The 22649-nt window shown below is 43.8% G+C and overlaps 3 protein-coding genes and 1 pseudogene across 6 annotated transcripts in view; 1 reads left to right on the top strand and 3 right to left on the bottom strand.

Annotated features, from left to right (window-relative positions):
* LOC148899746 (uncharacterized) overlaps positions 1 to 827 on the bottom strand; it is a 9188-nt gene extending 8361 nt beyond the window's left edge. Inside the window, exon 1 of one of the 2 annotated variants that reach the window (XR_016114809.1) lies at positions 1 to 827. This exon is cut by the window's left edge and continues 16 nt beyond it. Coding sequence is in view for 1 of the 2 variants with exons in the window: in XM_088995284.1 (XP_088851410.1) it covers positions 1 to 321 (321 nt within the window). In the remaining variant the exon portion in view is untranslated. The other variant, XM_088995284.1, reaches the window with a different exon arrangement.
* A 1401-nt stretch (positions 828 to 2228) lies between these two features.
* On the top strand, positions 2229 to 5555 carry LOC148899747 (uncharacterized). 3 transcript variants are annotated; one of them, XM_088995269.1, is made up of 4 exons: positions 2229 to 2680; positions 3248 to 3574; positions 3879 to 4157; positions 5418 to 5555. In XM_088995269.1, the coding sequence occupies exons 1-4, from the start codon at positions 2503 to 2505 to the stop codon at positions 5546 to 5548; spliced, it is 915 nt and encodes a 304-aa protein (XP_088851395.1). In that variant the 5' UTR covers positions 2229 to 2502; the 3' UTR covers positions 5549 to 5555. The 3 variants fall into 3 exon arrangements, with proteins under 3 accessions (XP_088851395.1, XP_088851394.1, XP_088851393.1); XM_088995268.1 differs by having other exon boundaries at positions 3248 to 3532; positions 3879 to 5512; XM_088995267.1 differs by having other exon boundaries at positions 2231 to 2680; positions 3879 to 5510.
* Positions 5556 to 7200: 1645 nt separating this feature from the next.
* LOC148899748 (uncharacterized) lies at positions 7201 to 14185 on the bottom strand. Its single transcript, XM_088995270.1, has 2 exons — positions 13732 to 14185; positions 7201 to 8568 (listed from the first exon to the last, which is right to left on the bottom strand). Exons 1-2 carry the CDS (start codon positions 13856 to 13858, stop codon positions 7202 to 7204), a joined length of 1494 nt encoding a protein of 497 aa, XP_088851396.1. The 5' UTR covers positions 13859 to 14185; the 3' UTR covers position 7201.
* A 215-nt stretch (positions 14186 to 14400) lies between these two features.
* Positions 14401 to 14502, bottom strand: LOC148899749 (U5 spliceosomal RNA; annotated as a pseudogene).
* Between the last annotated feature and the right edge of the window lie 8147 nt (positions 14503 to 22649).

The raw sequence follows: 22649 nt of genomic DNA on the forward strand, positions 1-22649 counted from the left end.
AATTCGGGCATTGCAAACCGCCTCCAGTTGTCGTCGTTGTCGCTCGTTCTCCTCCCTCGCTCGACAAAGTTGCTCCTCGTACGAAGTTACGGTCGTTTGGAACAGTCCGAAGATTTCGTCGGCGGCCGCAAGCAGCCGTTTCCTCACTAACTCTTTCAACATGTCGACGACTCGAGGTTCTTTCTGGTTTGGGGCTGGAAGCTGCGTCCGCTCGCCGAACTCTGACCTCCTTTTGTAGACGTCACCCTGAAACGCGCGAGAATCCCCGAGAGCGCCTAGAGCCGCCTTACAGTTGTCATAACACGTGTGAGCTTCCGCCATGTTGCGTGTGCCTCGAAATATATTGGAAATGCACGGAGTCTTTTACAATGGATGCACCAAGGAACAGAATGAACAGAAGAATTCAGGCAGGGACGTGTTTTTATAGTTGTGTTGAATTCATCCTGTCTACTTGTTATCTAATTTACAACATATTATTTTATTACAGACAGTGGCTTTTTTAGGTGTTCAATTACCTGCGAGGAACTGCTTTGCTCCTCTCCATGTTTATTTTCCCACCAGGTGGGCATGTATTTGCAAGCTCAGATTTTGACGAGATTACTTCTGAAATTCCAATCGTTTTTTTAATGACAAAAGAAATAACAATTAGACACTCCAGTCGTAGGACCTCATCATACCCACTCGCATTGTCCCTGCCATGTTAATCGGAAAACCTTTATTCGTCCCACAATGGGGAAATTTGCAGTCCACAACAGCAATTGAAAGTGGATTGGGTGGGTTGGGGGTGTGTGAAAGGGTAGAAAAGAAAAGATATTCTAAGCATAGTAAAATAAAAAATAAAAATGTCAGCAGACTAAGATGTGTACTGTAAATGTGCAAAACCGTTTCATAAAAAAACTACACAGTGCAAGTATCAAGAAAGGTATATTGATACATGTGTCATGATGCCAAAGAAATGTTAAATAATTTTGTGTGTTCTGGATTTTGGATGGGAGAAAGGTACGCATTTCTCCCCATCCAAAATCCAGAACACACAAAATTATTTAACATTTCTTTGGCATCATGACATCATTCACCCCCTCTCCTCAGAGTTCAGACATTCTTGTCAAATAATCAGCAATAACATTTGTTGTCAGGGCAGAGAATGTCATATGTGACAGGTCCTATTCTCCTAGTCACAGCGTATGGGCCCTGCCACTTTTCCAGTAGCTTACTTGATCCCATATGCAACAATATTAACACCTTCTGTCCAGGGTGCCAATCTCTCCCTGATAAATTCTTGCCGTTATTCTCGCTGGAGATCCTCTTCCAGCTCCTGACGTTCTGCATCTTCCGCTCTGCAAGACAGCTCCAGGAAATCTTCAATCAGGTCCAAAGAGATAAGAGACTGACTAAACACCAACACTTTATCTTGCACTTCCTCCGCCATACGCAGGATCTCAAACAGTACCATGATTTTTCCAGAGTGTTCCATGATTTCAGCATCAGCCTCAGTGACAAACTCCTTGTGCCAGTCAGCGGCTCGACTCCAGGCAGTCCCACCGCTCTCTGCCCTGACAACAAATGTTATTGCTGATTATTTGACAAGAATGTCTGAACTCTGAGGAGAGGGGGTGAATGATGTCATGATGCCAAAAGAAATGTTAAATGTGTTTTCTGTATTTTGGATGGGAGAAAGGTGCGCATTTCTCCCCATCCAGAACACGAGAGTTGCGCGACCACTAATTGACTCTGAGAAGGTGTTTGCAACCATCATAGCTTTTAGTTTAGCAAGCGTCCATCTGTTGCCCTCCTTCTCCACAGAGTCCAGCGAGCAGCCCAGGACAGAACTGGCCCTCTTAACCAGGCGCTCCAGTCTTTTCCTGTCCCGGGTGGTGATGCTGCCTGACCAGCAGACAATTCCATAGTGGATGGCTGAAGCCACCACAGAGTCATAGAAAGTCTTTAGGAGTGACCCCTGAATGCCAAAAGACCTCAGTTTCCTGAGTAGGAAGAGGCGACTCTGTCCCTTTTTGATTAGGGCATCCGTGTCATATGGCAACATAAAATTCCAACCTATTTTAAACATATACATTAAGACATAAATGCATGCATCCCAAAAGAGAGGTCGCTAAATGAAAAACAAAGTCATGTCGTTTATTCCAGAAATTGTCAAAATAAAGATTGGTTATACTAAACAAATGCTCCAATAAAGACTTGGTCAGTGTGACAGGGTTATATTTATTATTTATGTATATATATTATTTAGCGGCCATACGCATGTGACTGATTCAAGTTTGCCTTTGAGAAAACGGCCTCCCACAAGCTGAGCGATAACACCGGGAAGATCCGCCACACGCAATTGGGCGGAAGCTCACACGTGTCCACGAAGCGGTGAGGCGGCTCAAGGTGTTATCGTTGATTCTCGCGAGTCTCAAAGCGACGTCAACTATACGAGGCGAAAGTTCGGCGAGCAGACGCCGCTTCCAGCTCAAAAGAAGAAAAGAACCTCGAGTCGTCGACATGTTGAAAGAGTTGGTGAGGGAACGGCTGCTTGCGGCCGCCGACGAAATCTTCGGACTGTTCCAAACGACCGTGGCTTCGTACCAGGAGCAACTTTGTCGAGCGAGGGAGGAGAGTGAGCGACACCGACGGCAACTGGAGGCTGTTTGCAAGACACGAGTTGTGGTATGCGTCGAAGGTTTGTCCGCCGAACTTGGATTTATTATTTTGTTGAACCGGAAGCCCACAGTCTTCTGTTTATACTGGGCCGGGCCGCACGAGACGTCCGAATTAAAATCGAAAGACGTCGATTCGCTGTGCATTCATTTTAACGGATGAGTCGATGAAAAGGTTTCTTCAGACGTCATCTGTAGAAGAAACCTTTTCATCGATGGACCAGTCCTGTACGACTGAGAGCTGACACAGACGTTTAACGGGTGAGCGAAGAAGACCTTTGGACGGCCGCCATCTTGAATTTGAATCGGAAGAACTCTATTCGCTGCACTTTCATTTGAATGGACAAACAACACCTTTGGACGGCCGCCATCTTAGATTTAGCTTTCAGCCGATTGGAACGACGCTTTGGCATCACCTGGCGGTGACGTTCGCCGTACCTGACCAGGCTCACCTTCTAGCTTTGTGGTCTTCGTTATGAACATGTGACGATTTTTTCTTTTGCAGTTGAGAGAAAAATATCAAACTCTACCCCCTTGCCCCTCCATCATTTTCTAAATGTGTAAATTACTCCCTGCTTGTGTCCCTGCAGGTGTGAATCAGCTAATCGGTCGTCAGGAAGAAGGTCCTGACGTGAAATCGAAGAGATCCGCTTTGGAGGAGCAGGGCTATTCACAAGCCCCTTACATTAAAAAGGAGGAGGCGGATGTCAGCAGTTTGCCGCAAGATGGCGTCTTCGAAGAGAGTGACGACAACCGACTTCCACCACCCGAGCGGTCACAGCTTCATCCCGGCGGTCCGAGCGAAGATCGCGGCGGGACGCCCCCCTCGGTGCATCACCCAGAAGAAGCTTTGGGGAGCGCTGCCGATTGTGAAGGTCACGACACATACTCCAAAAATGGCGGATGTGACATCGCAGGTGCAAAAAACATTTCCCGCAGCTCAATTCTGGGCACGTTTTAGGACCGGACGAATAGAGAAAAAAAACATTTCATTTCAGATTTTGATGTACATTTTAGTTTGCATTTTAAGCTCCTTTAAAGTGTCTTCGGGTGTGATTAAAAGTGCTTTGAAATCATCAAATGTATTATCTGTATCATATTACACTTGAGTTCAGCGAGCAAATCGAAATGGGACAAGGGGACCACAGGGGGGCGTCAAAGGGTCACTTTCTGGAACGAAAACCCAGGTTTGACTGTATTTGCGTCTCTTGCGTCCCGCAGATCTCCAGCGGACGATCTGCGGCCTGGAAGAAACTCCCCCTCGGCCGCCGTGGCGGCACTCCGGTTTAGAAACAGAGCGTCCGCGGGGCTCCTGCCATCTTGAGGGCAATGTCAGCCCGACCGGCGGCCGCCTGAAAAGCGAAGCGGGTGAAGACGAAGCGCCCGAGTCCTCTGAATGGTTGCCGCCAGACGACCTCCTGGTGCCAATCTCGGATGACAACGACACCGACGGGGAAGGCGAGGACAAAACGTCGCTAGGCTCTCCGAAAAAGGCCTCCGGTAAGGAAAGGTCCCGCAAAAACCAAAAGTCTCCCGCCCCCATGGAGCTTTTCCGCTGCTCTGTTTGCAGTAAAAGGTTCACTCGCAAGTCGCACTTGATGAGCCACATGATAACCCACACGGGAGAAAAATCCTTTTGCTGCTCGGTTTGCGGCAAGGGGTTTTCTCGAAAGTCAAACATGAAGGCCCACAAGAGGATGCATACGGGCGAAAAGCCCTACCGATGCTCCGTTTGCGCTAAATCGTTCGTTTGCCATTCCCACTGGACGAGACACCTGAAAACCCACACGGGAGAAAAACCCTTTAGCTGCTCGGATTGCGGCAAGGCGTTTTCTCGCAAGGAACACGTGGTGCTCCACATGAGGATGCACACTGGAGAAAAACCCTTCGGATGCTCCACTTGTGGCCAGACCTTCACCCAAAGGACGCCGCTGGTCTTGCACATGCGAAGGCACACCGGAGAAAAACCCTTCGGATGCTCCACTTGTGGCCGGACGTTCACCGAAAAGCAAACGCTGGTCAAGCACATGCGAAGGCACACGGGGGAAATGCCCTACCGATGCTCCACTTGTGGGCGGAACTTTGCCGAAAAGCGAACGCTGGTCACGCACATGCGAAGGCATACGGGAGAAAAGCCCTACAGTTGCGGAGTGTGCGGCAAAAGCTACGCCCAGAAGGTCAGTTTGGCTTCGCACGTCTGCACGCACCACGCGAACAAGTAAACCAAACGGAGCGACCGGCATCAAAGACCTTCGCCAAAGGGACGTGACGCAGCGGCAGCAGAATTTTCAAACCGTCTTTGAGAGCCTTTGGGACCGGACTCGTAAGATCGGATCGCTTTGCTGTGATCGGATTTTGGGGAAGCCATTGGAATGTTTCATCCCCTCCATATATTCCATACAGAGTGCACAGCAAATAAATGAAAAAACTAGTTTTCGATTTTGAAGTCCAAAATAAAATCTGTGATTGTGGTTTACATGTGACGGTGTGACATTTTGGTTCGAACTTTCATAAATGTTGACATTTGGGTTGGGACTTTAGCAAGCATCATTGAACTTGGCATTCTTGATTTGCTTTCATGGGCCGAAGAAAATGATGCGGCGGGCCAGATTTGGCCCCCGGGCCTTCACTTTGCCCATTTCACGGTAAGATCAGAGCATTGAGATCAAATGGTTAGTTTGGTATAGTTTTTGCTTTTTTGAATGTTGCTGTGCCCATATGTTTTTTTCTAAAATACCCATGTACTGTATATCTTTCCAGATCCTGATGAGAATGAAATAGATGACCATGTTGATGAAGACATTTTGGCATCGGACACAGTCGTGACTGTTGTATTGATGAACTTCTATCACTATTCAAATATTTTCAAAAGATTTTCGCTGAAAAAATGATGGATATTATTGTTGAAGTTGAAATTCCATGCAATGCAAAATAACATCCATAAGCCCATGTGTCTCGCCAAGGAAGAGCTTGAGAAGTGGCTGGGATTGATATATTGTTTCTCAATCTCAAAATGACCAAACACCCGGATGCTTTGGGCTTGAAAGCTATCTCCACTAACTGATTATGCTGCAGAATGTACTGTATGTCAAGGGATCGCTTCGAAATTATAAAAAGGAACTTGCATATAGCAGACAACACAAAACAAGGAACTCGGGGAAGCCCAAATTATGATCCCTTGCACAAAGTAAGGCCAATGATAAAAGTTTCAAGAATTAACCAAGTCACAGCGTTTGTCAATTGATGAAAAAATTGTACTCTATGAAGATAGATTTACACTCAAGCAGTACCTACCAAATAAACCAATGAACTGGGGGTTCAAGTTGTTTGTGCTGGCAGGTTATGATGGCTACATGTATGCATTCCATATACAGGAACGATAGATCCAGTCAGTGACTCCAAGGTTCCCGATCTGAAAGTGACCTCAAATGTTGTGCTCCATTTGGCTCAAAACATCCAACCAGGAAACAATCAGATTGTATTTTGATAATTGGTTTACATCTATCCCCTTACTCCAACATTTGGCAACAAGAAAAATCTGGTGTTGTGGCACAGTGAGGCTCAATCGATTGTTCAGCTGAACCACAGCTAAAAGACATTGAGGTTCTTTTCCCGCTGATGATACAGTATTCGGTTTGACAACATAGCTCATGTTCCATATATTGCAAAGAACTGCAACAGGTGCAAGCATGGCACATGCTCGGTGAAAACTAATATTTACAGCAAAAAAATGAAATGTAAATCTTTGTTTGAATCATCACAAGAACTGCTTTGCATTATTCCATGGTTATTAGCTAGTTTTCTTTATCTGTAAAGGAACTATGTATTTTTATGTAAACATTTTATGTCAATATTTTATGTAAATTATGTATGTATTTTATGTAAATATTTTATGTATTTTATTATTTTAATAAAAATATGTCATGGGTAAAAGTCTAGTCTTTGAAGTTGCACTTGACATATGTTCCAAAAAAGGCACCCTCTCAACATAGGCCTTTCATGATGATTGGGCCAAATTAGGAACACATTTTCTTAGGCTCAAATTATATACATTATTGAAAAATAATAACAAAGGAAGCTACTAGTATGTTATTATATCCATCAGTGACCATAAAAACTGAACATATTTTTTTTTCCTAATTAGAACATAATTCAGGCAGTAAAGGGTTAATTAAATTGCCCTTCTGAGAGAATCCTTTGCCACAAACTAAGCAGGAAAAAGGTTTCTCACTAGTGTGGGTTATTGTGGGGCTAATTGAAGAGCCCTTCTCAGAGAATGTTTGACCACAAGCTGAGCAGACAAATTGTTTCTCACCAGTGTGAATTCTTGTGTGGTGAATTAAAGAGCCCTTATGATAGAATCCTTTGCCACAATCTGAACAGGAAAAATGCTTCTCACCAGTGTGGATTCTTGTATGGCTATTTAAAGAGCCCTTCTGAGAGAATCATTTACCATAAAATGAGCAGGCAAAAGATTTCTCACCAGTGTGGATTCTTGTGTGGCTAATTTAAGTATCCTTCTCAGGGAATATTTGGCTGCAGTCTTAACAGGAAAACGGTTTCTCACCAGTGTGGGTTTTTGTGTGGCGAATTAAATTGCCCTTCTGAGAGAATCTTTGGCCACAACCTGAACAGGAAAAAGGCTTCTCACCAGTGTGGGTTCTTGTGTGATGAATTAAGGTTTTCTTCTGAGAGAATCCTTCGCCACAATCTAAACAGGAAAAAGGTTTCTCACCGGTGTGGATTGTTTTGTGGCTAATTAAAGAGACCTTATGAGAAAATCTTTGCCCACACACTAAGCAGGGAAAAGGTTTCTCACTAGTGTGGATTCTTGTGTGGCTAATTAAATTGCCCTTCTCAGAGAATGTTTGTCCACAATCTGAACAGGCAAAATGTTTCTCACCAGTGTGGATTCTTGTGTGGCGAATTAAATTGCTCTTCTCAGAGAATGTTTGACCACAATCTGAACAGGAAAAGGGTTTCTCACCAGTGTGGATTCTTGTGTGGTTAATTAAAGAGGCCTTCCTTGCGAATGTTTGACCACAATTGGAACAGACAAAGGGTTTCTCACCAGTGTGGATTATTTTGTGGTGAATTAAATGGCCCTTCTGAGAGAATCTTTGGCCGCAATCTGAACAGGAAAAAGGCTTCTCACCAGTGTGGGTTCTTGTGTGATGAATTAAGGTTTTCTTCTCAGAGAATCCTTTGCCACAAACTGAACAGCAAAAAGGCTTCTCGCCAGTGTGGATTCTTGTGTGGCTAATTAAAGAGCACTTGTGAGTGAATACTTTACCACAAACTGAACAGGAAAAAAGTTTCTCACCGGTGTGGATTCTTATGTGGCTATTTAAAGAGCCCTTCTCAGAGAATCCTTTGCCACAAACTGAGCAGGCGAAAGGTTTCTCACCAGTGTGGATTCTTGTGTGGCTAATTAAATTGCCCTTCTCAGAGAATCTTTGGCTGCAGTTTGAACAGGAAAAGGGTTTCTCACCAGTGTGGGTTTTTGTATGGCGAGTTAAATTGCCCTTCTGAGAGAATGTTTGACCACAATCTGAACAGGAAAAAGGTTTCTCACCAGTGTGGATTCTTGTGTGGCGGATTAAATTGGCCTTCTTTGAGAATCCTTTGCCACAAACTGAGCAGGCCAAAAGTTTCTCACCAGTGCGGGTTCTCGCATACTTTCTCAAATGACTCTGATCAGTCAACGTTTTGCCACACAGAGAAGATTGGCAGTGTTTGTTGTCAGTGTGACATATCAAATCAACGTCAGACTCTTCATGTTGATCATCATCATTTGATGATCTGTTGTCATCATTTTTGGTGCAAGGGTGCTCTGGCTCCTCTCTTTTGATGTCACGGGCTTCCTCTTCTTCCTTCTTCAGCTGCGCAGGAGAAGCATCTTCGCCTTTGTCTGCATGACACAAAAAGACAGACACACATGCAATGATGGTGAAAGTTACTCAAAGATAAATTAGTTCAGATTACCACTGAATACCTGGGATAAATCAACACAATTATGATCTTTTTATTTTTAATCAATCGTCAGTGACTTATTGACTCGTTGACTGGCAGATGATGTGCAGAAATGTGTCCGCTCCGGTGTCACGGTTTTTGTCGTTCTTGCTCCAACTGTAGGAAGGCAGAGTATTGAGTTTTCAGAGTTTTCAGCTGAACATGCCATGCAGCATCAGAAAGCTTGGACTTTCATCTCTCATCTGAGTTAAAAATTGGAATTCTGTGTTAAAAGTCGGAATTCTGTGTTAAAAGTCGAAATTCTGAGTTAAAAGTCAGAATTCTGACTTAAGTCGGAATTCTGAGTTAAATGTGTGTGCGTTACTTCAGGGTTGAGTGAACGCTGGTGCGTCAGGCTGTCGCTGCTCAATGGCAGAAAAACATTTTTGTTCTTATCCTGTAAAGTGACCTTGAGTTTTGAAAGGCGCTTATAAATTTAATGTATTATTGTTATTCTTATTATTGTTATTCTTATTATTGTCATTATTGTTGTTGGTGCTGTCGTCGTTATTATTATTATAGTAAAGTCTCGTTATATCGATATCAGTTAAATAAATAGTACTGCTTATCACGATACTATTTTCATTTCCCAGAAAATTTCTAGTAATTTATGTATAATTAGTTCTGGTTAGTACGATACCTGGTTATTACGATAATCCGGTTACTACGGTGTGCTTTTCATCTCCCGCCAGCCAATTTGGTCTGCTCATATCGATACAAAAGCAGCTGAAGCTGAATTGATATTTGCTTAAGGATTTCAATGGAGTACCAACATTCGCGAAATCTGTATATGTAACACCGTTGGTCACGTGACCAGCTTTTCCATGTCTTACACTGTAATCCTCGAGCACTATAAAAACGGTGTACAGTGATACCTCGGTTCTCAACCATAATTCGTTCCAGGACCCTGTTCCAAAAGCGATTTGTTCGAACACCGAAACCATCTCTTTGCTGCTGTCACTTGCGAGTTGACAGCGTTGACATTTGTGAATAAACATCCTGCTTGGGTAGTACGTCTCTACCGCCTGCTTTGGGATCCCAAACATTCCACTACGTTCCGACGAGTCAGCTGCCGTCACTCTCGCTCGGAACGTGACAGCTACGGATGACTCGGCTACAGGACGTTCTTTTCTCTTAAAATATCTATCCAATGACACTGGTTCTCACTCCCACAGCCACATCACTAGATTTCACAGCCTCCTTATTCTTTAATATCGTACTGATCGTAGATTTCGCCATGCTGTATTCTCTCGCCAGATCAGACACTCGCACACCTCCTTCATATTTTGCGATTATTTCTTTCATAAATGCAATAGTTGTACGCACTACTTTTCTTTTGTCACTTTTAGCAGCACTTACTTTCTTTGGAGGCAAGATTAGGGGCTAAAACCCTTCAAACACCTATATTAAACGAGCAAAACGCAGCAGGTCCGCAAGTGACAATAGTTGGTCACGGAGAGAGCGATACACCCGTACGCCGCTCAGCATCCCACCCTCACGTACGCACTCACGCGTCGTATTGGCGTTCAAACACCGATTGGTGTTCGAACTACGAAGCAAGAATATTTCGAATATTTTGTTCGAAATCCGATTTGTTCGAACTGTGAGGCGTTCGAGAACCGAGGTACCATGTAGCAGATCTCACATATTTCATCACTGCTGCAATAGTATCTGAAACATACTGTAGTCTACTTATATACAGTTGTTCAACACCAATTTCAACCATGGGGAAACGTAAGAATTGTGATGTCGGAACGAAGTACAAGGCAATAGTGGCTGTGGAGGACAATCCAACAAGGAGCAAATCCTCCATTGCGAAAGAGTTTGACGTGGCGTGGTTTCTCTCGTGTGTGTATAGAACAATGTCAAGTGCTACTCAGAGTCACTATTGCAAGAGTCTTCTTCTTTTCCTTTCGGCTGTTCCCTTCAGGGGTCGCCACAGCGAATCAATGTCCTCCATCTAACACGGTTTTGTACAGCCTCTTCTCTCACACCAGCTGCCTTCATGTCCTCTATGACAACATCCATAAACCTCCTCTTCGGTCTTCCTCTCTGTCTCTTACCTGGCAGTTCAAGGCTCAGCATCCTTCTCCCGATATAGTCACTCTCTCTCCTCTGGACATGTCCAAACCATCTCAGTCTGGCCTCTCTGACTTTCTCTCCAAAGCCTCTAATATGAGTTGTCCCTCTAATGTACTCATTCCTGATCCTATCCAATCTGGTCACTCCCAAAGAAAACCTAAACATCTTCAGCTCTGCTCCCTCCAGCTCTGCTTCCTGTCTTTTCTTCGGTGGCACTGTCTCCAGTCCAAACATCGTGGCTGGTCTCACCACTGTTTTATACACTTTTCCTTTCATCCTAGCTGAAACCCTTCTATCACACATCACACCTGACATTTTTCTCCAGCCGCTCCAGCCTGCCTGGACACGCTTCTTCACCTCTTTTCCACACTCTCCATTGCTCTGGACAGTTGACCCCAAGTACTTAAAATCTTCCACCTTCTTTATCTCTTCTACCTGTAGCATCACTCTTGCACTTGGATCCCTCTCATTCACACACATATTCCGTTTTGCTGTGACTGGTCTTCATTCCTCTCCTTTCGAGGGCATAGCTCTGCATCTCCAGTTTCTCCGCCAACCGCTCCCCGTTCTCGCTACAGATCACAATGTCATCTGCAAACATCATGGTCCAAGGAGATTCTTGTCTAACATCGTCTGTCAGCCTGTCCATCATCATAGCAAATAAGAAGGGGCTCAGAGCAGAGCCCTGGTGGAGTCCCACCGACAGCACACCTCACAACAGTCTTACAGTCATTATACATGTCTTGCACCGCTCTGACATACTTTTCGGTCACTCCAGACTTCCTTATGCAATACCACAGCTCTTCTCTGGGCACGCTGTCATATGCTTTCTCCAGATCTACAAAGACACAATGCAATTCCTTCTGACCTTCTCTGTACTTCTCTATCAGCATTCTTAAAGCAAACACTGCATCTGTTGTACTCTTTTTTTTTTTTTTTGGCATGAAGACATACTGCTGCTCACATATGTTCACTTCTGCTCTTAGTCTAGCTTCAACTACTCTTTCCCAGAGTTTCATTGTATGGCTCGTCAACTTTATTCCTCTGTAGTTAGTACAACTTTGTACATCTCCCTTGTTCTTAAAAATGGGCACAAGTACACTTCGTCTCCATTCTTCACGCATCTGTTCACCATCTAAGATCTTGTTGAATAACCCAGTCAGGAACACCACCGCCACCTCTCCGAGACACTTCCATACCTCGATTGGTAAATCATGGGGCCCGAGTGCCTTTCCACCCCTTCATTCTCTTCAGCGCCCTCCTCACTTCATCCTCGCTAATGTTTGCTACGTCTGGGTCCCCAACAGTCACGTCTTCTACTCTTTGTTCCTTCTCATTTTCCTCATTCATCAATTCTTCAAAGTACTCTTTCCATCTTGCCATCACAATACTGGCCATCTCTATCCTTAATCACCCGAACCTGCTGCAAGTCCTTACCATATTTGTCTCTCTGTCTCGTCAGCCTGTAAATATCAGTATTGCCTTCCTTGCTGTCCAGCCTAGCATACAAGTCATCATAAGCCTCTTGTTTGGCTTTTGCCACCTTTATTTTAACCGTGCGCTGCATCTCCTTGTACTGCTGTCTACTCTCATCCGTCCTCTCAGTGTCCCACTTCTTCTTTGCTAACCTCTTTCTCTGTATACACTCCTGCACCGGCCCATTCCACCACCAAGTCTTCTTCAATCTACTTTTCTTCCATTCGATACACCAAGTACTTTCCGACCTGTGTCTATGATTATGTTCGCTGTAGTTTGCCAGTCATCTGGAAGGCCCTCTTGCCCACCCAGTGCTTGTCTTACCGCCTTCCTAAATGTCATGCAAAACTCTTCCTTTTTCAACTTCCACAATTTTGTCCTCACTTCAGCCTTTAGTTTCTTCATCTTCCTCACTGCCAGTGTCATCCTACACACAACCAACCTATGCTGTCTGGCTACATTCTCACCAACCACTACTTGATGACACTACTAGATGGCGCCGTTGACACAAAATGTAGTCTACCTGTGTACTTCTTCCTCCACTATTATAGGTCACCCTATGTTCCTGTCTCTTCTGAAAGAAAGTATTCACAATAGCCATTGCACACGTATGCGTCTAGTGTGCAAGAACTTCTTCAATTAGAACATTTTGCCAAACACAAAGCATATAAATCTGTTTTTGTCATTGTACATCTGGAACTGTTCAAACAAGCCAAACAAGCATGCAAAAGTTTTTTTTTTTGCACGTGTGAGTTCATATTCGTCTTTTGGGCGAAAATCTTGGTGCACATGGTGCAGCCAAAAGGATTCTGAAAGGCGTTTGGAAATTAAATGTACAGTAAAGTCTCGTTATATCGATATCGGTTATATTGATAGTACTGCTTATTACGATACTATTTCTATGAACGCCAGAACATTTACATGCCGCAGGATCGGATATATCGATAGTCCGGTTATATCGATATTTTTTCCGCCTCCCGAGAATATCGATATAACAAGACTTTACTGTATTATTATTATTATTCTCTAAAGTGTGCGTTGACTTGTGCTTCATCATGTTGCATCTCTGTCTATGCTACTCCTCGACACACACACACACACACACACACACACACACACACACACACACACACACACACACACACACACACACACACACACACACACACACACACACACACAAATAGGGTGGGAGCGAGAAAGAGCCTGACTCACAGCACCGAATGCTCGCTCGCTTGGGCTCGCGTCAAGCATCGCGAGTCGAACAAGCAAATCAGAGTTGCTGATATCATTACAAGACCGACTTGATGTCAGAATCGGTTTGGTCATAAACAAAAGTCCTGATGTCGCACACATTTCGAGACTTTTGATTCTATAAATATGTGATGAGAGCTTTGTGCCGTTGCACTTTATGTTACTGATTTCAGCGCGTGCACAAAAAAACAACCCACAAAGCCTGTTCAAAAAGTCTTGAAAACAAGCGAGACGAGCAGTAATAGCCAACCTCGTCCGTGAAGAACAATTCTTGGCTGCAGCCTCCAAATGGCGTCCTGCAGTTGACGTTGTCCCTTGTGGTCCTCTTTATCTTCACAAAGGTCCTTCTCGGCTTCTGGTGTCCTTCTTGCGTACATTGTTCACGCGACAGTTCCAAAATGTTTCGCTTACGATCTCTGCGGAGCGATGTGTTGAGCACGATTGCCTCTTTGTTAGCGGCTAGCAAACACGTCTACGCTAAACGAGGCCTAGAAAGTCCAACGTACACCGAGACGACTTTAATCGGACAAAAGCTTCAACGAAAGATGTTCTAGCCGAATAAGATGGTGATGGGCGCTCCGTTGTGGGCGTTTTGAGCACGTCGTCGACAAATTCGGGGAAATGTGGTCAATGGGTGTCGACCACGTTTTGGGCCACAGTGCGAGCTTGAGGCATGTCAGCAATTGTGAATACAGTGCATCCGGAAATCTGTCCACAGTGAACGTCGTTCAACACCTTCGAAATAAAAGCATTGTAAATAGTCATCGGTTTGGATGCCTACTCCAGTCAGTCGCGTGTTCTTCCTCAACTGCTACAATATAAATGCATTTTGTAACGCTAATCTGTTAGCCCCTGACGGTTACATTTGTGAAAAATAAACAATCTCAAATGCTGCTTATTCATCCTGATATAGTGAGTAAGCTCCGCTTTCGCAGAGCGTCAAAATATTTGATTTGAATCTTGGTGTTCCTCCCCTAGGAAATCTTTAGTAAAAGGCAAAAGATCCAGGGGTGCTCATTACGTCGATCGCGGAGGTAGTACTGGTCGATCGCAGCGTGACAGTAAAAAACATTTGTCAGCCTATCAAACGTCCCGTCACTTGACTGACATACAGGGAAACCATTCAGATGACAACTGAATTTTTACCTTTAAGTCGCCATGCATGCGAAAACAACGGCGCTAAACGCAGCAAAATTTACAAGCTAGTCAGCGAATTACCTCAGATTTTAAGCCCTTGCTAAAACATATGGTGATCAAATTGAGTGAGAAAGATGGACCAAGTAAGGGGGAAAAACATATTACAGTAAAGTCTCGTTATATCGATATTATCGGGAGTCGGGAAATATATCAATATAACCGATCCTGCGCCGAACTGCATTAACAAAAGCCACCAAAAGAAGGCAGCCAAGCGCCATTTAAGAAACGGAGTTGGCCATGAGCTCCCATTTTGTGCCTCTTTTTTTTTGGGGGGGGGGGGGGGGGGGGGGAGAGATGTTCCCCCAACGTTGCCTCAAAATGGCACATATAATTCTTTAATGATTGCAAACATGTATGCTTTCATCTTCAAAATTACAGTGTATTTGAATCATATTCATAACTGGATGTGTAACAAGAAAGCATATTATCCGAATCTGAAGCCATTGTTTGGATTCACAAGCAATGCAAGGCATCTTGGCGTGAAGTCATTTTTATTGGTGTTTTGCATTTGAATAAAAAGTGTCATCGGTTGTCCTTTAATACACAGTATGGAATGTTATTTTTACCTTTTAACACAAACACTTCAATCTCGTCTGCTACACACGAGCTAGCGTCTGAAAATGAAAATGGCTCAGCTACACGGGAGCTGGTCACGTAACAAACTCACGTGACCAAGTCGACCAATGGCGCGACCAATGGCGTGTCGCGTAACCGAGACACGTGACCAAGTCGACCAATGGCGCGACCGATGTATCGATATAAACAGCACAATGGCCGGCGGGCGATGAAAAGGAGCACCGTAATAACCGGATTATCGTAATAACCGGGTATCGTACTAAACGGTACTAATTACACATAAAAAGACTAGAAATGTGCAAGGGAAATGAAAATAGTATCGTAATAAGCGGTACTATCGATATAACCGATATCGATATAAGGAGACTTTACTGTACTTTCATACGGAATGGGAAAATGTGGAGCACCATTTTCGGACTGTTGGAAAATACGACATTGACTTCCCGCCGAAAAGCCACAGTGTAAACCCGAACAGTACTACTGACTCAAAGTCATTGAGGTCAGTCAACTCAAAAGCCGATTTTTTTGTTTCAAAAACTCAAACGTTTTGAGTTTTTGAATGAGTCCTGCGTGTTTAATTTGCAGTAGATCAATACTTTTGAGTTCATGGCAATCGTTTACTCAAACATTTTGAGTTCACGGCAGGAAGCTGCGGGATGACGTCACTGCGTGCTCTCATTGGACGCCATTTGAATTCTCAACTGAATCTGGCAGAGACCGACGGATTATTTATTTTAAATTAGGGTGGAAAGACAAACAATCGTATTTAAGATCAATGTCATCCACCGCTCGAGCCAAGGACTTCTCCTAATGTTACGAGCTCTTCTGTGGTAAGTAGGAATTTTTCTTAAACGTCTCTTGTTTGTAGAAAGACAGCAGTGTTATTAAGAGAATTGTACCGCGCAGGTTTGTTTGGGTGAGGTGATAAAAAGTTATGTTTGTGTCGGCGAAGGTCTGAGAATAATCGTCAAATGGGTGTTAAATTTTATATGAACTTCAAAAGTTATAATGGTCACCCGAAATCCGCCACACGGATGCTGCAACGCCAGCAGGTTGGTGCTTTGAGTTAACTTTGTTTTAAACGGCAGCACAATAAATCATGCTAATTCAACGTGCAACAGTTGTGCTGCCGTTTTAAGAAGGCACTAAGTAAATATAATGCTAGCCAAATGAAATATCACTCTACACAATTGGTGTAGTTTTAAATGGTCATTCATGTGTAAACATACAACTTTTTAAATGTATTTTTGAAACTGCGAACACCTGCAAACACCATTTTTCAAACTGCAAACACCTGACTGGCTTGATGGCATCATTTAATCTGGTAAATTAGATTATTTATTCAATTTAAAAAGTAAACATGGATCAGGGTGTTTTATTAAATTAAATGATTACATTTGTTGTCTGTTTTTCCTATTCAACCTTTTAGCAGCAGGGTGGAAATTGAGTAACACCACCATTATCTAAGGTATGTTTACATTTTTATTAATGCTACATGATTAATTACCCGAATCATATTAAAAATAATACATGTATGTATTTTTTTATATTGAACAGAATTTTACCTAAACTTAATTCTCCATAGGTCTCCATAGGCCACTGTCTTGGGTTTGAGATGCTGAAGACAAGTACTGCAATGTTAGGCTCCTATCGCTTTCCCCAAATTAAAACTTGGCTTTTATCTCCTCTTGCTTTTGATAAAGGAACAGCATGATGTACACGAGACGCAGTCTGGCCCTTCGTGCTCTCCATGCATACCTACGAGACGATGACTCACAGTTCTTCAAAACATGCAATGTATGTATTGCCTGACTTAACACAAATGTCTATTGATGTATTTTGCAGTGGGGAGAGGATCCAGATCCGTGACAACTGACAACTAGCGCCATCTTGTTTAACCCCAACAGCATTTCTGGTGTGATAGAAGATGGCATTATTGTGAGATGTCTCCCCAGGTTGGCTGATACACACCTCCTCTTGTTTGGTTTAATGTTTGCACTGCATTTAGATTCTCAAAAAAAAAATCAAAAAAAATCCACACATTCACCTTCATTCAGAAAATACTGCTGTGTCTTGATGATAACAGAACACTCAAACCACGCCTGCTAAGTTTGAAAAATGCTTTGTTCCGCAATATTAAAAGCCTCCAATATTACGGAACAAAGCAACACTGGATAAGTAATTTCATAGTTTTACTCTGCTTTGTATACCTAAACATTGATGTACTGTTTGTGACTGATTTTCTATTCATAAATTGATGTGTAAACCTGGATTTCACCAAAATGTATTTTTTCATTTCATGAATACTGTTTGTTTTTAGCAAGTTTTACTTTGATGCTACCTACTTTGCTACTTTGATATTTTATGGAATGAGCAACTGTGCTTTAATAAGGCTAATAAAGCTTCTGTATCGACCGCATCAAAATGGGATCATCTGTTCAATTTCAGCTTCTCAGGACTTTATCATTTGTCTTGAGTATCATTAAATAGCTTCATTTTGTGCATCTCAGATGAGATGATAATTAATCGTGGTCAAAGATGTGATTTGATATGATTCATATCAATTATGAGTCATTTATTTGAACAATCCTTGGTGCCTAGTATGTACATGATGACACTTTTTTTACACTTCATAACGATTGTATCTTTTTTGTGTTTTTTGAACTTTGAAGAGTATCAGGTCTTATGTCTTTTTAGTACATAGTGTTTCCTGTGAACCGAATGCACATATGAAAATTCAACATGTTTATGATTCGATAAGGTGAACCGTCTTGAATGTGGATGTCGTTCAAATTCAAGTTTGGTTTTGTGTTCTTTTGACTTCAAGATGGCGCTGCGAGATGGCTGCCTTTACAGCAGCTACCATATTTTGTTTTTCTACTTCTTCCTTTCCTCTTCCTTTCATCACTTTGCTGCTGTACAATGTCAATTTTTCCACTGTGAGACTAATAGAGGTCAAGCCAATCAAATTTTCATGATTGACAAGTTGAAATATGGGTATTTTTTTACAGGTATTGATGAAAAGGTTTCTTCAGCCATCATCTGTACTTCTTTGAAGGTGTCGGACGTTTGCTGACGAAGTTTCTTGGATAAGAAGCGAAACGTCAGACACCTTCAAAGAAGTACAGATGATGGCTGAAGAAACCTTTTCATCGATGGACCACTCCTGTACGACAGAGCTTACACAGACGTTTTTCACATGTATGTATATTTCACTTTGATCACCATTTGGATAGTGTTTTTAGCTTTGTTTTAAGTATCTGTAATGTTAAAAATCGTTTAGCTTGAGCCCCTGACCAGGACTTTGTCCTGGACTGACCAGGGCCTGTGGCACCTGGACCCTGGCGCATTACTCGGCTTTTCTGGTTTCAAAAGGTGGCAGGTATGTCAAATTACGAGCTTGCAAATACGTGCCCGCCAGGTGGGAACATAAGGAGAGGTTCACAGGAGTTTCAAAACTCTTGTTGCTTGTTTTTGATTTCATTTATTTAGTTTTTTTAAACTTAAAAATGTGTCCTTTTTTTCATTCTATTCCCTGGTGCGTCCATTATAAAAGACTACTTGCCCCTTCCAACATATTGAGCGGCCATACACGTGTGACTGATTCAAGTTTGCTTTTGAGAAAACGGCGACCCACAAGCTGAGCAAAACCACCGGGCAGATCCGCCACTCGCAACATGGCGGAGCATCACACGTGTTCCCGCAGCGGTGAGGCGGATCAAGGCGCTCTCGGGGATTCTTGCGCGTTTCAAGGTGGCGTCAACAATACGAGACCAGAGTTAGGCGAGCAGACGCTGCTTCCAGCACAAAACCAGAAAGAACTTCGAGTCGTCGACATGTTGAAAGAGTTGGTGAGGGAACGGCTGCTTTAGGCTGCCGACGAAATCTTCGGACTGTTCCAAATCGTGGCTTCGTACAAGGAGCAACTTTGTCGAGCAAGGGAGGAGAGCGAGCAACACAGACGGCAACTGGAGGCAGTTTGCAAGACTCGAATTCAATGAAAAGGTTTCTTCAGCCGTCATCTGTACTTCTTTGAAGGTGTCGGACGTTTCGCTTCTTATCCAAGAAACTTTGTCAGCAAACGTCAGCACTCACAAACTGTGGGTACCCTCAGTGGCCATTTAACAAATGTCAGAAAGAAAGAATAGGTAATGAAATCAAAATTTCTGAAGATACAAAAAGGAGAGGAGTAGCAGTACCTTACCTTGCAGGAGTTTCTGAAGAACTACAAAGAATCAAGTTAGCAGACTACCAAAATAAACTTGATGGTATATATAGACGAAAAGCAGAGGGTGCATTTATCAGATCCAGGAGGCGTTGGCTGGAAGAAGGGGAAAAAATGCTCATTGTACTTTTTTAACTTAGAAAAATCTAAATCTAAAAAAACAAACCATTGACATGTTAAAAATTGATGACAAAATGTTTTCAGACTACCACAAAATCTCCTCTTTCTGCTCAAAATTCTATGGTAACCTACACACTTCTAATCATACACAAGCAGAGCCAATGTCAATTTTAGAATCCATTACGTCCAATAAAACTCGTGAGGACATTAAATAGAACCAACTAGCCTTTTGGATTGTAAAGTAATTATAAAAGAGGACAGAGCGCTAAAAACAGAAGTCTTTAGGAAGGCTATGCACACTAACCAATACTTACTTTTCGATTCTAACCACCCTTTACAACACAAACTAGGAGTTATCAGAACCCTCCAGCATAGGGCTAAACTAATACCAACAAGTGTTGAAGGTAGAGAAAAGGAGTCAAAATATATCAGGAGAGCACTCACAAACTGTGGGTACCCTCAGTGGTCATTTAACAAATGTCAGAAAGAAAGAATAGGGAATGAAACCAAAAATTCTGAAGATACAAAAAGGAGAGTAGCAGTACCTTACATTGCTGGAGTTTCTGACAAACTACAAAGAGTACTTTGGCAACACAAAATTCCTACTTATTTCAAACCGATAAACACTTTAAGGCAAAAATTAGTGCATCCAAAGACAGGTTGCCAACTGAAAACCAAAGTAATGTAATTTATTCAATACATTGTAAGAATGAAAATTGTAAAGAGCAGTACATTGGGGAGACTAAAATTCTCAAAAGACTGTCAACATCGCAGGGATAATAATAGTGGGCCTCAATCGGCAGTACATATGCACCTAAAAGCTAGCAACCACTCATTTGACGACAATGAGGTTAAAATCTTCACGAAAGAACATAGATGGTTTGAAAGGGGAGTAAAAGAAGCGACTTTCATAAAACAGCTAAATCCTTCACTAAACCAATATGGTGGAGTGAGGTTCAATTTGGATCGGTCGCCTGCTTAGGCAACATAGGATTAGTAATACTGATGAGGTGATACCGGAGGAAGTGGGGCAATCAGGCCAATCGTTTGTCAGAACAATAGGAATAATAAGTGGAGCCGCAGGGAGTAGTCCCATGCTCCCCCCAACCTGAGAGCAGGGACCTATCATAGCAGAGTCCGGCACCGCCATGCCTGGACAGTAGGGATATATATACACGCCCTAAACTACCAGTAAGACTTTAGTTTGCTGACAAATTTACTTGGATAAGAAACGCAACGTCTGACACCTTCAAAAAAGTACAGATGACGGCTGAAGAAACCTATATCATTGATGAACCACTCCTGTACGACTGAGAGCTTACACAGACGCTCAATAAAAAAATTACAATTTTACATCATTAAACCCCCCCCCCCCAACCAGACCAGGTCAAAGGTGTGGCGTCACCAGTGCGCACCGCAGCTTGGATGTCTTTCAAGCCCTTGATCTCCTTGATGTGTGTCGCACCTTGACGCATATCACACGCTTGAAAATGGTATAAAAGGAGCTGTCAGAGAGAATCAGACTCATCTCGGACTCAGACCCAGACAGACACACAGCTCGCAAAGACCTGCTCAGAACCTGGGAGATCTGACAACGAACCTACTTACAAATAAAGAGAACCATCAAACTCTTTATTGGCGAGCTAGCCAGGAGGATTTTTTTTCTCTATTCCTCCTCAGCCCAATCAACTCTCCTAATGGAAAGAGACCAGATTTCCGCCGTCTCCCTCAAACTTCCCTGGCAGAATGACATGGAGCTCTGGTTCCAAGTGGTTGACTCCTAATTCGTCAACCGTGGGATCACCCAGGAGACCACCAAATTCCACTATGCGGTCGCTGCCCTCACTCCGGAGTTGGCTGGTCTTGTGCGCCGAGTCATCTTCGATCCTCCGGCTGAAAATCCTTACTCTGCCCTGAAACAGGAAATCCTGAGGCAGACCACCCTCACGGAACACCAGAGGTACGCAGCCTTGAGGCATGACGTCGAGCTAGGGGACAGCCGGCCCTCCCAGCTCCTGCAACGCCTCGAGACGGTGGCAGGCAACAGCATCAAGGACCAGAGTTTCCTGCTGCATGTCTTCATAGAGAAGCTGCCCTCGATGATCCAAGCAGTCCTGGCAACCACACCACCCGACTCCACCTTGCAGGAGTTGGCCGCCCTCGCCGATAAAGTTGCGGAGGCGTACGCGGGGCAGCCTACCGTTTCTGCCATGCAGCGTCCTCCGACGCCATGGCCCTCGACTGATGGTCTCCAACTGCTCGTCGACGAGATGCGTGCCCTGCGAACCGAAATCCGGGAACGCAGCCACAGTCGAGAACGCCGACGTAGTCGCGGACGCCGCCCCATTCGAGAGCGCAGCCCAAGCTGCAACCGGAACCCATTCAGCGCGGATCCCGACCTGTGCTGGTACCACCAATATTGGGGCGAGCGGGCCAAACGATGCAGCGAGCCGTGCAAGAAGTCGGGAAACGGCCCAGCCAGGGAGTGAACACGGCTTCCCTCTTGCCTGGCGCCTCCACAACCAGCCACATCATTTATGTCTGCGACCACACATCGAGAAGACTATTCATGGTGGACTCGGCTGCTGACATCAGCGTTGTGCCACCTTCTCCTGCAGAGCGCCGGAACCTCGACGCTGGAGTGTCCCTGCGAGCTGCCAACCGCACCACCATCAAGACGTATGGCCAATGGTTTCTCAACCACGACTTGGGCCTACGTCGCTCCTTCCCTTTTATCTTCACCATTGCCAATGTTCCTCACCCCATCCTTGGCGCGAACTTCCTGCATCGATATAACGAGACTTTACTGTATCTAGGTGTTTGCTTCTCTGCCTACACACTGGGCTTTTGGACAAAGCTATTGCCCCCTGATTGTCCTCATATTTTTACTGGTACGTGGTGGTTACTGCTGTCTATCCCTTTTAATAATTGGACAAGGTACATGCTTTCTTGAGTTGTGGCATATATTCAGCTTCACAAGTTGATAACGCCACAGTTGGCGGTTTTCTACTTTTCCACGATATAGCCTAGACCTTCCTTAGTTAGGCTAA

This window comes from Hippocampus bargibanti, linkage group LG04 (assembly GCF_051943395.1).
Source record: "Hippocampus bargibanti isolate YZ-2025 linkage group LG04, ASM5194339v1, whole genome shotgun sequence".
NCBI lineage: Eukaryota > Metazoa > Chordata > Actinopteri > Syngnathiformes > Syngnathidae > Hippocampus > Hippocampus bargibanti.

Excerpts from the sequence above, each read along its gene's own strand:
- LOC148899747 (XM_088995267.1), top strand. The coding sequence starts at position 2,503 with ATGTTGAAAGAGTTGGTGAGGGAACGGCTGCTTGCGGCCGCCGACGAA. Across the intron at positions 2,681-3,247 it reads AGTTGTGGTATGCGTCGAAG|GTGTGAATCAGCTAATCGGT; the intron begins GTTTGTCCGCCG and ends GTGTCCCTGCAG. Across the intron at positions 3,575-3,878 it reads TGGCGGATGTGACATCGCAG|ATCTCCAGCGGACGATCTGC; the intron begins GTGCAAAAAACA and ends TGCGTCCCGCAG.
- LOC148899748 (XM_088995270.1), bottom strand. The coding sequence starts at position 13,858 with ATGTACGCAAGAAGGACACCAGAAGCCGAGAAGGACCTTTGTGAAGAT. Across the intron at positions 8,569-13,731 it reads AATTGTTCTTCACGGACGAG|ACAAAGGCGAAGATGCTTCT; the intron begins GTTGGCTATTAC and ends TGTGTCATGCAG.